Source organism: Falco peregrinus, chromosome 5, assembly GCF_023634155.1.
Source record: "Falco peregrinus isolate bFalPer1 chromosome 5, bFalPer1.pri, whole genome shotgun sequence".
Lineage (NCBI taxonomy): Eukaryota > Metazoa > Chordata > Aves > Falconiformes > Falconidae > Falco > Falco peregrinus.
Genome location: NC_073725.1, coordinates 13,181,131 through 13,198,235, shown reverse-complemented (window position 1 = coordinate 13,198,235; position 17,105 = coordinate 13,181,131). Strand labels below are relative to the sequence as shown.

Here is a 17,105-nt window from a genome sequence, read left to right as displayed (position 1 = left end):
TGACTGCTGGTGCTGTCACACACAGGTGTGTGTGTGTAGGTTGTGTCTTCATGCTAGAGGAATTTGGGTGGTGGATCTACTTAGCTGTTGCTTGTTGCACAAAGGGATAATAACACATGAAGCAAAGGCTCAAAAGCCATTCCATGGCCAAGTTTAAGGAGCTGTCAAATGCTTACTTCACATTTTCCCTAGGTTTCCCTGTTCCACTCCTTCAGAATAATGATGCTAGCTGGGAAGGGTGAGGGTGCGTTGGGAGGGGTGAACTCACTGTGCAGCTTCCCTTGCAGGGACATCTTTTAACTGACTTTACATCTGATAATCAAAGACACAGCCACCCTTCCAAGGGTTTGGGAGTGCACAAGCTCTGCCATCAGCGTATGATTACAGGCTGCTTAGTCACTGTCTGCTGGATCCTGAAGTGGGGAAGCAGAGGAACGTAGAGCACATCAGTGCCCAAGATGGAGTGTAACGCAGCGATCTCATCTACTGCTGCCTGGGTTTGTTGAAGGACAGCACTTGCTGCTTTACATGTGGTACCGTGGTGAGCGTTTGCTACCTTACATGTAATACCACGGTGACACTTAGAGAATTTTTAGGACATGACTTACTGTCGTGGGGTGACACTGCACTGTGTGGATGTACCAGCTGGGGGTTATATACCACCGCAAGTGCAGTGCAGACATGCCCAAATGGGGCTCTGCTCCACAGGAGGAGAGGTTTAGATCGGGCCCCAGCTGCAGCCACCTCAGCGCCCAACGTGCAGCCACCACACAGGCTATCAGCATGCTCCCTGCCGCCAGAAACGCTCGCCTCTCCCTGTCAATATGATGAAAGCCGAGCATTTCATGGGGTACAGGATGCACAAACGTTTAGTTACCAAACTGTGGCTCTTGGCTGACTCTTTCTAAGTAAGCCTAAGATTAATAGGTGGTATTATTCATGTTAAACGCAGCTCTGGCAAAGCCAGGCTGCTATTTCAAACAAAGCCCTGCTGCTATACCGAAGCCAGCCACCACTCCAGGCAGTACAGTACTGCATGAGCAACATCGCCATTTTCTGAGGGGCTTCTCTTCTCCCTCTTCATCAGTCCTGTGTATCCAGAAGTTCCCTTTCCTCTCCTTCTCCCCTGCCACTCCCAACAGTCCCCCACCCATAGCAGTTCCGATACAAAACAGATGGTTTTCTTTTCTTTTAGGAGGCTGTCAGAGAAATTACACTTGCCTCAGTCGCCAAAGCTGTGTCGCTCTGAAAGCAAGTGGCTGAGATGAAAATTATATTTCTTGCAACATGCAGCATCTGGTGCACAGCTGTTGCACTGAATGAAATACCAAGTTAACAGCAGCGTGGAGCAGTTGAAGTTCTCCCCGAAGTAGTATTGCTGAGTTTCTAAATATGCCTCTTAAATTATACTCCGGTGAAAAATCAGTCAAACTCGCTCTTTGCCTCTGTCTCCCTTTCCCTAGTGCCCCATTTTGGCTTCTCTGTATTTAGCACAACAAAGTAACAATGAACAGCATGGCCTTTCTGAAAAGCTGATCCCCACCTGCTTATTTACTACGGCCGCTTCATAGTATGGATTATGCTGCTGGGTATTTTTGTTTAAATGTCTGCTGACTGAAAAGGCCTGGCATAGTGTGGAGACTGTGCTTGACAAAGCTGCTGTAGTGAAAGGACCTGCCTCCATCGCCTCCCACACTCACCGAACACCTGCACGCTGACAAATGAATCCTGAGAGCTCCCTTTGTAAAAGAAATAAATCACTGTACCTTTACGTGGCTGAATGGCAATTAGCTCCCCCTCATGCTTCCCTCCCTAACGAAAGCTGCTAATGGCACTGCCTCAGCATAGACTGCCACTCCTGCCCTCTGAACTGCCGTGGGCTTTCTCTGGTGACGGGGAGCTGATACTACAGTCAAGCCTGCCCTGCAAAGGCGGCGCCTACATCTTTCAGGCTCCTTTGGGAAGGCTGGCTGCAGTCAGGTCAGCCTGCTCCAGCTTGTACGTGAAGCCATTTCTCTCAGTGGCTAACAGTTTAGGAAAAAAAGAGGTTTGCATGAGCGGAGGCAGCTCCTTGGGAAGGCTGTGAGGAGAGGAGGGAGTCTCACGAGTGACAGATGGAGAGAGAAAGCAGAGGGGGACCTGTAGTCATGAATCACTGTAAGGGTATTTCACCAGCTGGTTGCAAAGATAGCCAGACTGCACGAACCAGGGGAAAATATAAGAAGGAAATAAGAGAAACTGTGCATTGCTGCTGCAGCTCAGTACCAGTGGCAAGGTAAGGGAGCTACATCCTGGGAGTTGTATTTAATTGCTCTGAATTGAGAAACTAAGCCCAAGTTCCAGCCCCTACAGATCTGCCCAAGTACTCCTGTGGTTTTGCTGGGGACTTCACCCCTGGAAAGATGACTGAAATAGGGAAATGGTATTCAGGATATGCATTTCTGGAGATGAGGATGGCTGAGGGGTGAAATGAATAGGAAAAATAAGCATGTGGGTGGGGGCTCCACCTTGAAAGCAAAGGGGATGCTGGGCCAGAGAAATCTTTCCCTTTCCTGAAATGACTTCAGCTGTTCTTCTCAAGTTTATAATGGGTCAGTCTCTTCTAGCTGAACATGCTGGTGATTTTCCTTCCTTATGAAACTCCCTTTATATCCTCTTTTAGTTAGTTGCCTTCTGAGAACAGCAGCAATAAGGTTTGCTTTTGCCACAATCTCCATTTTGCCGTACTCAGCAAACATGAACAGGAAGGGACTCGGGCATCAGCAAAGATAAAAGACTCCACAGTGAACAGCTCGTATTTATATTAATACGGGGAGTTCCTAAATGCAAGAAACAGAGAAAGCTCAAGAGACAGGGCAAAGATCCTTTTTCTCAGGTTTTAAATCTCCTCTGCCACATTTACAAAGTGCTAATGAAAGGCTAAGGTTGCGCCGATGCGCTTAGAAACAGGCATGACCACGACAGTTACATGTGGATAGGTTTGCCTTGGAATATGCCAGACTGAGGGTCAGTTCCTGAAGCACCAAATGTTTTTTCCCTGAAAAGTTCGAATAGAAAAGACTATTTTTTCATGCTTTTATGCTAGCACTAGCTTTCTGCACACATACACGCTTTGTAGCTTTCCTGGCAGGGTGCGAACAGGGGCAAATCTGTTGCCCACCATTCAGCCTACCCAGCAAGACCAAACACTGGTCAGACATAGGAGGAGACTGAGGTGGAAGCATTCCTCCCTCCTGCACACGGACACCCTAACACAACCACACAGCCACTGTGCAGAGTGGCTTCAGAGACCTTCATGAACACCCTTGTGGTATCCCACGGATGTTAGTAGAGAACAAGGAGCAGCTATGCACATCTTCCCATGGGACACCGGTTTCTCTCCTGTACGCTATGTTCCTCCTGCTGTAGAGCTCTAGCCTGCAAGATTGTCCTGTCTCTATGGCAGCCCTTCAAGATGGAACCATGTCAAGTCTGATGAAAAGGGAGCCTCTGTGGTTTTGGAAGAAGGGTAACAAATCAAATCGTAGTTGCATATCTGCTATAACATCCACATTAGTGTTACCTTCTACATTCCCACTCCTTAGACTGCCTGTGAGAGGCCCAGGACTGCACAGCAGTTTTTGTGAGAACGAATGTTAGGCGATTCCAGCAGTCCGAATAATTTTATATGTAACTTAGTCTCATTTTAGTCCCTGAAGTAAGGTGAAAATCTTCAAACATGGCAATATGTAATGCAGATAACTCAACAGCAACTTTTCTGATTTCTAGCACATACCAGGGCTGCACACTGGGAATTCTGGGGCAGCTTTAGGCAAAACTGAAATGGAGATTTTGTTTCAGTGAACAAACTGAATATGAAAAAGCATAGCAGCTCTTCCTGGAGCTGTTCTGATAGTTACAATCATGTTTGTTTTGTTACTGCACTTTATACAACAAACATTCCTTGATTTCTTATATGGATGATCTCTCGCAACACCACAAAACATGATGAGCAGCAGCCAAGGATTTTGGGAAAGCAAGAAGGTATCATTATCATGGCTCTTACTGAAATGATCAGTTAGTAAATGTGACACTTAATTGGCCCTCATTAGGTTTCAGAATTAACATTCCATGAAAGCAAATGGGAGGCAGTTATCATTTCTTGGTCTTAATATCTCCAATTGTCTTATGTTTCCAAACATTTTGGGTGAAGTCAACCAGCCTGAGTCAATCCATGGCTACTCAAGATATTATAGGAAAAACCAGACATTAATAATCTTTAAAAGTGGTCTACCTAACAGCACATTTTTTCTTACACCGATTGAGGACCATTTTTCTCATGTGCCCAGGTGCTTGCCCTTCAAGCCTGCTCATGCACATCTGCATCTCATACTACCAAAGGCCTGTTAATTTACAGCATCCAGATACACTAGAAAAGCTGGTGAGACTAAAAAGAATCACTCTCTCCACAGACAACCATGAGAGCATGTCTGTCTATAAACATGGAGATAAGAAAACTGATGGCACTTACCTCCAACGCCATTACAGCGAGATGTCATTTCCCAGAGGACTAAAGCCATGGAGTACACATCTGTTTGCTTGAAGGACTCCACGTTCTCCAGGTTCATCCTGGACTCCAGAACCTCAGGAGCCATGTACCTTGCTGTGCCAACCTGCAGGAGAGGAGATCAGGGAGGGCTAAGGAGCTGAAATTGTAATTCATGTTTTAGATTCTGCTGTGATTTAACTTCAGCTTTCACAAAAACGGTGCCATTTGACATGTATCCAAAAATTCAGTCCATACTTGGCACAGGTTGTATTTCTTCTGCCAGAGGAATCTGGCATTGTCCTGACTACCAACTTACTTGCAGCTCCCTTGGTAAGGAGAAAAAAAAAAAAATATCCCTTTTTACTTCCTTAAGCAAATAATTTTGACACTGACAAGCCTTCTCACTCTTTGGCTGCTCACAGATAAACTCTGCCCATTGAGCCTGAAGCAGTTGCAGCTGACCCAGTGTCTTTCAGATGAGCAAGAAACACATTGTATTCTTTTGTGCTGCATATTACAGTGTTAGCTGTTTCTTTTCATGGTAGGCTTAAAAGGAAAGTAGTAAATGCAGGCCTGGCAGCAGAAAGCAAATACACAAATACTGAATGCAGAAGCGCACATTTGAATCAAAACCAAAAATTGGCCCCTTTGTTTGAAAAGCCATTCTCATAAACTTTATTCATACCGAGCAATTTTCAGCAATGATTTTAGCAGCTTTGCTGAGATCTAGATTATGACCTTGCATTACAGAAGGCAATGTTTAAATGTCTGTTTTTATCACAAGAAAGGATTTAAGGAAGAATTTTTAGATCACTCAGCCGTTGCTTTCAAATGACAAACTCTTCCCAGGGTAGGTATAAAAGAATTATCCCCCCTTGAAAAACTGCAAACTAAGTCTTTCATCAGGCAATGATAGTTGCAAATTGGAAGTGGGTTAATCACAGAGATGAACAAGTACAAGGGGGTGATGCAGCAGGATCTGTGATTTGAATGAGCTGTTTGCACTACAGCAGTCGCTTCAGACCCCAGCAGCAAGCAGGACTGCAAAAGATCATTTCGTTTATTGGGTCTGCAGTTGCTGGCAGCCACATAGTAAACGTACAGTCCTGAGACAGCCCCACAACATCTGTTTTACAAGCTTCTGCAAACACATCTTACCACCCCAGGCTCAGGGCAAATGGGCAGATGTTCCACAAAAATTGAAATGCACCGTAAGAAGACAGCAAGAAAGATCAAGGACGTAGCTTTGTCATAGGACTGTCTAACAGCAGAGAATTTCTATGTCAAGAATATCCAAATGGTTGTAGGATCAAAGTCTTTATAAGCAGAGGACAGAAAAAACCCTGTGTAATCAGCCCCAAAGTTAAATTCTCTATTACATGGACTCTGTGGTGAATTTAAGGCCAAGCATGTGAGCAACAGCCATACAGGGAATTGGTACTTGGGACAATCATGTCTCAGCATCCCCGAGGTGACAAGTACCTCCCTCCCCTACAGAACATCAACATATGGGAACTCTGCAGCAGAGGCTGTTCTTACCTGCCCCGTGCCCCTCTCCCCTCCCCGGCCCTGCCCCATTTGTTCCCCAACACACAACTTCTTCCCCAAGCAGATCCCATCCAAAGCTTAAGAAGGGTTACCTGTACACTGCACAACACTGCAGCCCACAGTCCCACACCCCCTGAATACTGGTCATTTTAAACAACAGCTGATGGTGCCTAAATACAGATTCTTAACATTGTCACAAAGAGCTCTCCTGGTCTGGTATTTCACATTCTCTTTGCAGCAGTGAAAAAGTTCTGCAGCTTTGCTGGACAATGGAGGATGAAGCTCTATAACCAAAGAGTACAAAGGGAAATGCAGAAAAAAAAATAAAATGAGTTGAAGAATGCTATCAAGCCAATACCGTTTCCATTCAGCTTAGGATTTATCATGTCTCCCACTCTGCTTATGTCCTTTTATCTGCATGTAGATTATTAGGTCTTTGGGTCAAAGATACTTCTGTATCATGCAGAAACATGACTCCTGAGTCTCACAGGCATTTTAGGCACCTGAAATCTGGCAATTCAAAGTTGGTTGCCCCTCTAGAGTCTGGATATGCTTTCTCTTCGCAAATACCAGTCTGCTTTCAGTTCTTGCTCCTCCAAAGCTTCTAGTGAGGGACCATCTCTCTTCTTGCAATACATTATATTTTTTATGACTTCTGAATCTTTTTTTACTGGAGACCTTACATTTCTTTCAGGCTGTTGGTGGATGTTTTGTGCCAGAGGTCTGTCAGTCAGAGGGGCAGTAGTTATCTCTCTTTACTTGACTAGGAGACCATCTGTTACAAGGTTGCAGATGCTTCTGAGTTGAGTTCTGAGGAACTGCTGGCCTCGTAGGCCCCTACCAGTACTTTGAACACAGTGCAACACTAAAAGGTCCAGATTTATGTGGTCATATAAGTAGTATCTGCAAATATTAGCCACGCTGGATGGCCAAACTGAAAAGACTGCAAAGGTTCCAATGGGGAAGAAGATGGTTTCCAGACAGTCACTAAGGGAACTAGTATTTTATAGTCAATAATGGCTATCTTCGTGTGATGTGAAAGGCAGTTGTGTAGATTGGAAAGAAGACGGCTTTGTAACCCCGACAACTTGCCTTGAATATTACTGTCTAAGGCTGATCAGAAAAACGGTAAAATACTTCTACTCTTTCATTTATTCCATAGGAAGCTAGAGGTTTCCTTGAATTAAAATTTGGGTCAGCTCCATTATATACTTAAAAAAATTGGACCTCGTGGTGGAAAGGGTAAAAGGTAAATCAAAGGGTAAAGTTTAGAAATGATGCATAAGGCAAATCTTGGTGCAAGACAGATTTAGCAAAAGCTGCAGCACTACAGTTGGCAGGTTGGGAAATTTATGTGAATGGTGCTTGTGTGCCCAGAAAAAACAAGGTGGTGGCTGAAGTGGAGTCACTTCACACCATCATACACCTTTTCACAGAGAAAAATGACACTAGCTGGGTCACCCCAAACAGATTCACTGGAGCTAAGCAAAATAAAAAGTGGGCCTCAACACCAGTGCCCAAGGACATCACTCCAAAGCAGTAACCTGCTCTGGGCAGCACTGTCCTTTGTCATTGGTGTTGGTGTGGACGGTGGAAGCAGCAGTATCAACGCTATCCTCCTACTTCCAATTGTCTGTGAGCAATGCCAGAGAAATCAGCTTGAAATAAGGGCTGACTTTAAGCAATCAAAGTGTCTGCGGGGTTGAGTTTCAGAGCCCCTGTCTTACACTGCCAAATACTCTGTTTTCACTTTATTCCAAATGGGACCAGTCTTATGACTGACAATACGGTACGAGTTCACTGAACTCCAAAAAGGCCTGACATGCTGGGGAGAAATGATGTGTAACTGTGAGTGGTGTTTCTATTGTTTTAAATGCAGCTCCACTAGTTATCATTCACTCCTGGCTCTGGCTAACAAACCTTCTCAAAATGAGATCAGAACAGTCGCCTCTCACTAAGGAGACCTTCGAAGACAGACCATCATCAGCTAAAAAACTGTAAAGCTCCCGTGAACTCAACAGAGCACTACTGACTGAGAGCTGTCCCTGAAAATGTTCTAAACCAAAATACTATCTCCATGTGAAGTAAAAGTCAACATACATGGACAAGCTTTGATGGGACCTCTATATAAAATATAAATATAAAAATACATGTATGAATAGATGTATAATTAAATAATTAGGAATTGATTAACTTAACAACTGTCCTGAATTTATACTACAGGAGTTTTCATTAGAAGAGCCTATATTTAGAGATGTACTTGAAAAATTTCATCTTCAAAGCATTCATAAACATCCCCCTGGCATCCCTGTGAAGTAGGTGAGTATTATCCATGTACTTAGCTTAAAAAGCACAACAGGGCAATTACTGTTATTTGACATTCTTGCATTTACTTGCATGTGGAGAATGTACCATACTCTTAAACAACTTTCTTTTTTGCCTTTTAAAGTGACTATCACTCTAGTTATCTGCTTATACCTCTTGAGAACAGAAAATTGACTTCATTTTTTGCTGGGGTACACTAGGAGTGGGTCTACTCACACAAAATCATAATGCCATCAGGCGTGAAAACTGTGGTACAACCTCACAATACGAAGCACATTCTTATCACATGTGTGTGCACACATGCGCGTTGCAGCAGCACCACAAACAGCTACTAACAAGCTCTTACACACAGTGTAAGTGTATAGAGAGGATGGTTGCATCATATACATATGCAGCTTTCTGACCATAACAAAACTACATTGCACTTCTCTCACTGTTGCTTTAATGTTAAGTTTAGAGCCTCTTTGTTTATAAATACTTTCACATTAATTTTTAATAATTTTGAGAAAATTTGGCAGCATAAAGGGTTTTTCCTCTTTTCACCCCAGGAACTGACACACTAACTGGTACAACCCCCTCCCTTCAAACTTTTAACTTACCTGCCCGCTGTTAGCCAAGTCATCCACAGACAGAGAAGGGTCCAGCCTCAGGGATAACCCAAAGTCACAGAGACAGCAAGTTAAATCATTTTTCACCAGGATGTTGGAACTCTTCAGGTCTCTGTGCACGATAGGTGTTTTGGGGCGACCACAGGGTGTGTGATCACTATGCAGATGGGCAATCCCTCGGGCCAAAGACCCACCCAGTTTCCAGAGATCTTCCCAGCTGATAATGTGCCGAGTGAGGTATTCCTGCAAATTTCCTCTAGCATGGAAGGCAGTGATCAACCAGTACTGTTTACCAAGATCTGTCTTACGCTCCTCTGCTGTCAAGAATTGGAGGATGTTCTCATGCTTGAGGTTTACATCTGAAAAAATGTCTTTCTCAGTTTTCCAGGAGGCATATTCTTCATAGGGGAAAATCTTGACTGCCACAGTTTCATACTGCTCTGATGTGTTTTGCTTCAGTTTGGCTTTATACACTTCAGCAAACCTTCCTTTGCCAACGACAACGTCCAACTCAATGGGCAGCAATTCTGTGTTGTGGTTGATGTTGTTGGCACAGGTAGAGCTGATGTCTGAGCGGTCATCATCTAACATAATAGCACAAACATCACTGCAGTCCTTATGTTTCCTGGGCTTAACATTCTTCTCCCATGCCTTGTTGAGCTTCCTCTTCTTATGAGTGCGGTAGGCATAAAAGATAACAATCACAGCAACAGAAATCACCAGTAATGGGACAAGACTTATGATTGTGACTTTGGAAATTTCATCTTTCTCCTCTGGCTTATGAGGGTCATCTATAAAAAAGCACAGAAGAAAGGCATACATTAAAAAGATATCATAGCTTTATATATACATGAGGCTGTCAATAATTATAATTTTTATCCAGAGTGTAATAAATGATCTCCTCTACTAGCAGTAAATAATAAAATTTTTCACTGCTTTCTTACTTCAAAATGTTGTTTTGTATATAGGCCTCCAATTAACAGGACTTCCCTGCCTGCTTCTTTTATAAAAAGCCAAAACTTGATGGGCAAGAACCTAAGGCAATTGAATTGCTTTGCTCTTCTCTCAGGCTCTTAATACGTTATTGAGGAAACCTTCACTTCCCTGAATACAATAGCCAAAGTCTCCTGCGCTTACTCTGTCGATGTATTCTTGACAGATCTGCCCCTTTAGCCAGTAATTACTAGAAGACATTAATTTTTCTGAGATAAATAGACAATGCGGCATGTGAATTCCCACTTGCCCAGTTATCAGTCCAGATCCAGTATATTTCAGTGGGATCCATGTAAAGACATCTTCAGGAAGCCTGTCTGCACATGACTACTGCATGTTAATATTCAGGCACAATATGTATGCCTGCATACACATCTGAAAAACAAAACTCATTCTCATACTTGGATGTATGTGAAAGAGTGTTGCTAGAACAAATTCAAACACCTGCATGTACACAGGTGTTTGAATCCTGCAGGCAAAATCAGGTAACACATCAGAACTGTTGCCCCCCCATGTTCTTTTTGCATGGATTTGTGTATCTGAAAACCTCCTCTGTGTGCCACTTGCTGGCTGTATGCTGGTGTAAAGCAGTAGATGGTTCACTCCAAACTCTGTAGCTGGTGCAGTCCACACACTAACACATTCTTAGGTGGAACATACAGGGAGTAGGAGAACAAGGAAGGACATATTATAGAACAGGGATATGTTCTGGGAACGATACAGATCATTATTCTAGAGGTGAGAGCTGTGCTGTCATCTCTAGAAGTGATCTTCCAGTTGTCTTAGGGAAGATAAACATTTTAAAATGGAACAGTTTTCTTCTGAAAATAAAGAAGCAGGGTCAGATTTTATCTGAACCTGATTTGGTTGGACACATGGAAATGTGCTCTCTCAGCCTATTTGTTCCTTTGAGTCAAAGCAAGTGTACTATATTATCTTTCCATAAGGGAGGGGGTTGATTGGAAGATGCCCTGGCAGTCTAACCTGAATGGAATAAAACAAATGAAGCTGCAACCTGAGTTAAACAAATGGCTTAGGCTGGCAGCATGACGCCCTGGTGGGTGCTGACAGCAATGCCATCAACTCGGGTTCCATGTATTGGGCCAAGTCAGTCAATATGAAAAGGAAAGGTTTAATAAGCTCTGAAGGGAAGTTGCCACTAACTGCATTAGCCACAAGCCTCTCTCTGTTCCCTTTACTCTGTGCCTCTCAAAATTAAAGTGAGCAATGCTGAAAGGGGTAGGGGAAAAGAGTTTACCATTAGAACAAGCAGTACACGTGACTCTCCAATGTCACTGGCAATCACTTTTCCATTGGAAACACAGCTGGCTGGCAAGCAGCAGGACCCATCAGCTATTCAAAGGCAGGTGACAAGACATCTGAAGAGTACATTCTTCTTTATTTGGAAGAAGGCCTGAATCCTGAACCAGGATGTGCTTCCTCTGTTTGAAAGGTTCATCAACCAGATGTAGAGCAAGTAATTCAATCCTAGCCTCTCTCATAGGGTTTCAAGGAAAAGGAAGTGCCTTTCTAGCTCTGACATTCCCAGCTAGCACAGGTCAGTGGCATTCACTAGCAGCATTTACAAAGAATGTATTTCCTTCATTTATGCAAAAGAATGTTTTAAGACAATCCTCTCTTCCACACCTATGCAAACCACAAATCCTTATCCTCAAGTGATTTCCCTTGTCAAGAAAAAGTGAGGAATTTTTAAACTTTTTAAATTTTAAAGTAAAAAAAAATACCTAAAGGTTCATCACAGATTACAGGCACCCCTTCTGCTTCTCAACATGTTGAAGAGGGGGAAAAAAACCCAGTTTTTTTATGGTTCTGACCGGAGGAATATATTTAGAAAGTCCAATGTCACTGTCAGTAAACAGATTTACATTGCTTATTCCCATGTGCATTCTTCGCTCTCAGAAAATCTGCCGTATAAAGAACTTGGGAAACACCCTGGTAAAGAACTGACTACATTACGGGATGGCCATTCTGGCTGCAAGCAGGCTGCAACTGCATGAGCACAACTATGATCTGTAACAGATACATAGTTTTCTGTCAGATAAAATAGTCAGATAAAATAGTTTTGATGAAGATTTGCGGTTTGGTTTTGTTTTGGGTTTTTTCCCTGGACCACAGAAAAGCATGCTTGAAGTTTGGACCCCACTCTAGGAACTGAGTACTATGTCATCTATACCATATGGTATACTCTTAAACAAAGATGGACATGCCTCTTCGGGGCCCTTCGAGCCCTTTTTCTTTGCCACAGAGCTGCAATATATAGCCCAGATATTTGGAATACAGATGTCTTTCTCAATGAAGGAGAAAAAATGGCAGGATGTGTTAGTTCTTTGTCAGAGTTCTCCCTATGAGTCCAAGCAGTTGGAGGCATTCGATGCATGTTCAGCTCTAGCTGAGAAACTCACCAAAAGCCGCCACTCCTTGATTGTTATGGCTCACTGTGTGAGGGGCTCTGATCATCCCTGCAACGCCCTAGAGCAGACTATTATTTCGGCCTACAGCTGAAAAGTCTCCAGCAGACTTCACAGCCCTTTGGCGCTTCCTCTTTGCACAAGAGAAAGCTCTGCTTCTGGTGCAGGGGGATTTTTGGGTGGAAGAGAGAAACTGTTGATGTTGCAAATATCACTTGAAAAAGAATGAAAAAAATTTTTAATCAGAGCAGAAGCGGAGCAGTTTGGCCACTTCCCCTGAGTGCTGTATCGTCCTGCACCTCTGCTGCAAAGTGACACATCCGCTTTGGCATTGTCCCTTGGAGGAAGTAGGGGGCCAGGGGGTGAAAAGCTTACAGCTGCACATCCCCACCTAAAGCAGCAGGGCCGACGGGTGTGCTCATTTTCAGTTTTTAAGACACCAGACAAGTCCCACTCCAGGCTTGTGAAGTGTCAGAATGAGCACCCAACAGGGAGAGCTGAATGACAAGGCTGAACCCTGAGCTTCGGAGGTGACTGAGCTGCCTGCCAGCAGAATTAGAAGGTGCAGCAGCAGCAAAGAGCTGGTGGCACCGAAGGCTGGTCCAAGCACAGCAAGGCACTTCTGGAACTGCCTTTGATTTTGACTGCTGATAGGAGCAGAACAAAATCAGCCCTTCCAGCACAAGCTAAGGTTGGGGTACTTCTCTATTGAATCTGTGTTGAAAGTCAGGGCAGGATCAAAATTCAGAGCATATCTGTTTGTTTGCATAGTGGCTAGCCAACATTTTCTGGCTTGACTACAGGAATCTAAGAATAAATATATTCATTTGCTTATAAATAAATACCTATGACTCAAACCCCACATTTTCAAAAACGGGAGTGCAGCTTCCTCTTTCTGAGCACCAGAATGAGCAAAATCTGGCTGCACAGGGAGGCAAGGAAATGGTTAAATGAAACAGCCTTTCAAGTTTTGCAAACAAGCTCCTAAATAACTTTCCCCACCCAGAACTATTATTTAGGCAGATCAGTCCTTTCTTAAGCTTCAAAAGAGCCTATTAATACAGCGTAACAATAGAGAAGTTGAGCTAAAAGAAAGCTTCCTGTATGCAGTTTAAACTAAGCACAAGCCATCTGCACAACCCTGAACACCACCTAAGCCTTTGGGGAACAGGGCTCAGGTGCCAAGGAAAATGGAAACACTGCACAGCCTCTGTTCAGTCAGGAAGCTTCAAAGGACAACAGCCTGCAAATTCTTTAGGTTGGATTGGGTGCTTTTGATTGAACTTCGGTGTCACTGAACTTCGGAAGCAAGAAATAAAACAATGGCAATAAAATTAGGACCCGCACGGAGCAGCAAGAAATGCACAGCCAGTACAGACATAACTACTTCAGTGCTGTTTGCTGCTTAGGCAAATTCTGAAGTTGCTGCCTATTCAACTGCTAGCCAAAGCCACACAGCAGGGCGCAAACATATTTGATATTGGCAGAAGTCAGGTTAAACATATCGACACTGATGTATTGTTGCAAGCTTGTTTACTGTCTTAAAACCCCCAGAAACACAGTCACAAAATATGGTCCCAGACCCGGGACTGTGATCCAGTTATTTTGCAAGCTTCTGAGGCACAAAGCTGCCCTTTGAGCTGACTGAAGGACAACTCCATTTTGCAGCAATTCTGAGGTTTCAAAGTTTGGTTTCAATTCTACACTGGAATGAAAACTAACACTTTTTGAATGTTTTTGCATAAACAGAATTCTGTTCGAATGTTGCAATTTGGCAAGAGATATGAGTGCTGAATCCCCACCAGTGAGGGGACTAGCATAGGGTATGGGAGCTCCAAGTTCAAATCCTGCTCTGTTTGATTCAGGGAAGGGCTTTTCATCTCTGGTTATTCTGAATCAGGCAAAATGTGAGTTTGGACCTTATGTGCATACCAATTTCTGGGCAAGACACTTAGCAATAAAATATGGAAAAGTCTGCCCATCTCTTTAGTGCTACTTTCTGGATGAAAACTAATTCCATCAAATGCTTCATTTTCAGTGAAATGAAGTTTCACTCCAAACAGCTGTTTGGGGTAATTTAGTTTATCTCTACTGAGGAATCCTCAAGTCACAATGAAATTCTGTACTTCAGTGTCTCATGTACCTTCTAGAATTTGGTCCTTTTAGAATTAAAATGGCTTGGAAATCTTCAGCAAAACATTTGTGGATGGGAAATACTGATTTTCAAAACAGACTCTGCTTCAGACATTCCTGTACTTTTCCCTGAAACCCCTATCTTGAGGATGAAAATGGTCTGAAAGCTGATGTAACTTTTGTGCTTAAAAATTTCTGCTAATTTTACAGGCATTTTGGATGGGGCTAGAAAGATTTTTCATTGTGTCTGTGTGTGTCTTTTTTCCTTAGGAAAATAGTTGATCTGACACAAAATACTTTGAAATAATCAAATTCAAATGCTGCACCTCAAACTAACCTGCATTTTTTTATCTTGACAGTTTCTTGGAAACATTTTAATTTTCCAGCCTTGCTGGAGATGAAGAATTTTTTTTCAAGTTAATAGTATTTTGGAGCAGGAAATCATTTCCACCCGTCCCGCAGCTCTATGCTGAACCATCTCTGATGGCAGAAGACAGAGATTACTAGATTTTAAAAACAAAGTGGACTCTATCTTGCTATCCAGTGGAAAATAAACCCTGACATTTCTTGTAGACTATCCTGAAAGTTAAATTCCTGCAGCCAGTTTGTGAATTTGACATGAGTGGTTTTGGACTAGGTAAACCAAGTCTGTCAAGGCCAGTAATTTGTGTTTGTATGTCTTCATCTTTTAATCTAAAGACAACATTGCCAGGTTATCCAAAACATAGTCTCTGCTGAAGCAGCCTCCTGGAGAGGCACTAGGTCCAGTAGTTGGCAGGACTGCCTGGCCTGGTATAGAATCATTGAATCATTTAGGTTGGAAAAGACCTTCCAGATCATTGAGTCCAACCATTAAGACAGGACTGCCAAGTCCACTGCTAAACCAGGTCCCTAAGTGCCACATCTACAAATCTTTTAAATACCTCCAGGGACAGCGACGAAACCACTCCCCTAGGCAGCCTATTCCAGTGCTGGACAACCCTGTCAGTGAAGAGAATTTTCCTAATATCCAATCTAAACCTCCCCTGGCAAAACTTCAGGCCATTTCCTCTTGTCCTATTGCTTGTTACTTGGGAGAAGAGACCAACACTCACCTCGCTACAGCCTCCTGTCAGGTAGCTCTAGAGAGCAACAAGGTCTCCCCTCAGCCTCCTCTTCTCCAGGCTAAACAACCCCAGTTCCCTCAGCTGCTCCTCACAAGACCTGTGCTCCAGACCCTTCACCAGCTCCGTTGCCCATCTCTGGACACGCTCCAGCACCTCTACATCTCTCTTGAAGTGAAGGGCCCAAAACTGAACACAGGATTCAGGGTGTGGCCTCACCAGTGCCGAGTACAGGGAGACAGTCACTGCCCTTGTCCTGCTGGCCACATTGTTTCTGATACAAGCCAGGATGCTGCTGGCCTTCTTGGCCAACTGGGCACTCTGCTGGCTCATGTTCAGCCAGCTGTCAACCAGCACCCCCGGGGTCCTTCTCCACTGGGCAGCTTCCCAGCCACCCTTCCCCAAGCCTGTAGCACTGCCTGGGGTTGTTGTGACCCGAGTGCAGGACCCAGCACTTCTCCTTGTTGAACCTCATACAATTGGCCTTGGCCCATCAGTCCAGCCTGTCCAGATCCCTCTGCAGAGCCTTCCTGGCCTCCAGCAGATCAACACTCCTGCCCAACTTGGTGTTGTCTGCAAACTTACTGAGGGTGCACTCGATCCCCTCATCCAGATCACCAATAAAGATATTAAACAGAACGGGACCTAGTGCTGAGCCCTGGGGAACACCACGTGTGACTAGCTAGCCAGCGTAGAGTAGACCCATCCAAGCCATGAGCAGCCAGTTTCTCCAGGAGAATGCTGTGGGAGATGGTGTCTCAAAGGCTTTACTAAAGTCTATGTAGACAACATCCACAGCCTTTCCCTCAAGGGCAGAAGAAGCAGCAAGGTAAAGCCATCGCTAGGGCCTGTTTCTAAAGCTGTCTTTCTAAAGCACTGCATGGCTCAGAATTTGGGCCCTAAGTATGTTTGCTTAAAGGTGTGGGAACTCATTCACTTGACCTTTTGGTTATTTGCCAGCCTGAATGTTTTACAGTCAACACATAGGTGGCAAACCAGACCCAGCCCTTGGAGAACTTAATGCAGGCCACTACGCTGTGCCACCACTTACCACCTTTCCTGAGAAGTAGTAAAGCAAAGGTATGACCAGTTTTGGAGAGCTGTGGCACACCCACTGCTGCTCTCCCCTGGGGGCTATCAGCTTTGCCCTTGGCACATGACTACCCATGACCAGGTGATCAAGACTGAAGACATTTTTGTTATGCCCAGGGAAAATCCCAGTTATATGCATTACATGTTGGAAGAGTCATGCATATGCAACCACCACCTGATGGGAATGGCTGCATCTTAGTCATGGGGGTGGGAGGCAGGAACTTGATTGCCTCTGGGTGACTTACTTCAGTCAAAAGGCTGAGAAGCAATGATGTAATGGATATTTTATGTATTGTAAGCAGAATTTCATTTTTCAACTGATTGCCAAGTATGCTATTCAGCACCC

General features: G+C 43.9%; 1 protein-coding gene across 2 annotated transcripts in view; it reads right to left on the bottom strand.

Moving 5' to 3' along the window:
- TGFBR2 (transforming growth factor beta receptor 2) overlaps positions 1 to 17,105 on the bottom strand; it is a 130,344-nt gene that overhangs the window by 9,206 nt on the left and 104,033 nt on the right. For both annotated transcript variants that reach the window (XM_055804626.1, XM_055804625.1), the window contains exons 4-5: positions 9,001 to 9,800; positions 4,511 to 4,652 (exon numbers count right to left, since the gene is read on the bottom strand). In XM_055804626.1, coding sequence (XP_055660601.1) covers positions 4,511 to 4,652; positions 9,001 to 9,800 — 942 coding nt within the window. The remainder of the gene's footprint in view (positions 1 to 4,510; positions 4,653 to 9,000; positions 9,801 to 17,105) is intronic.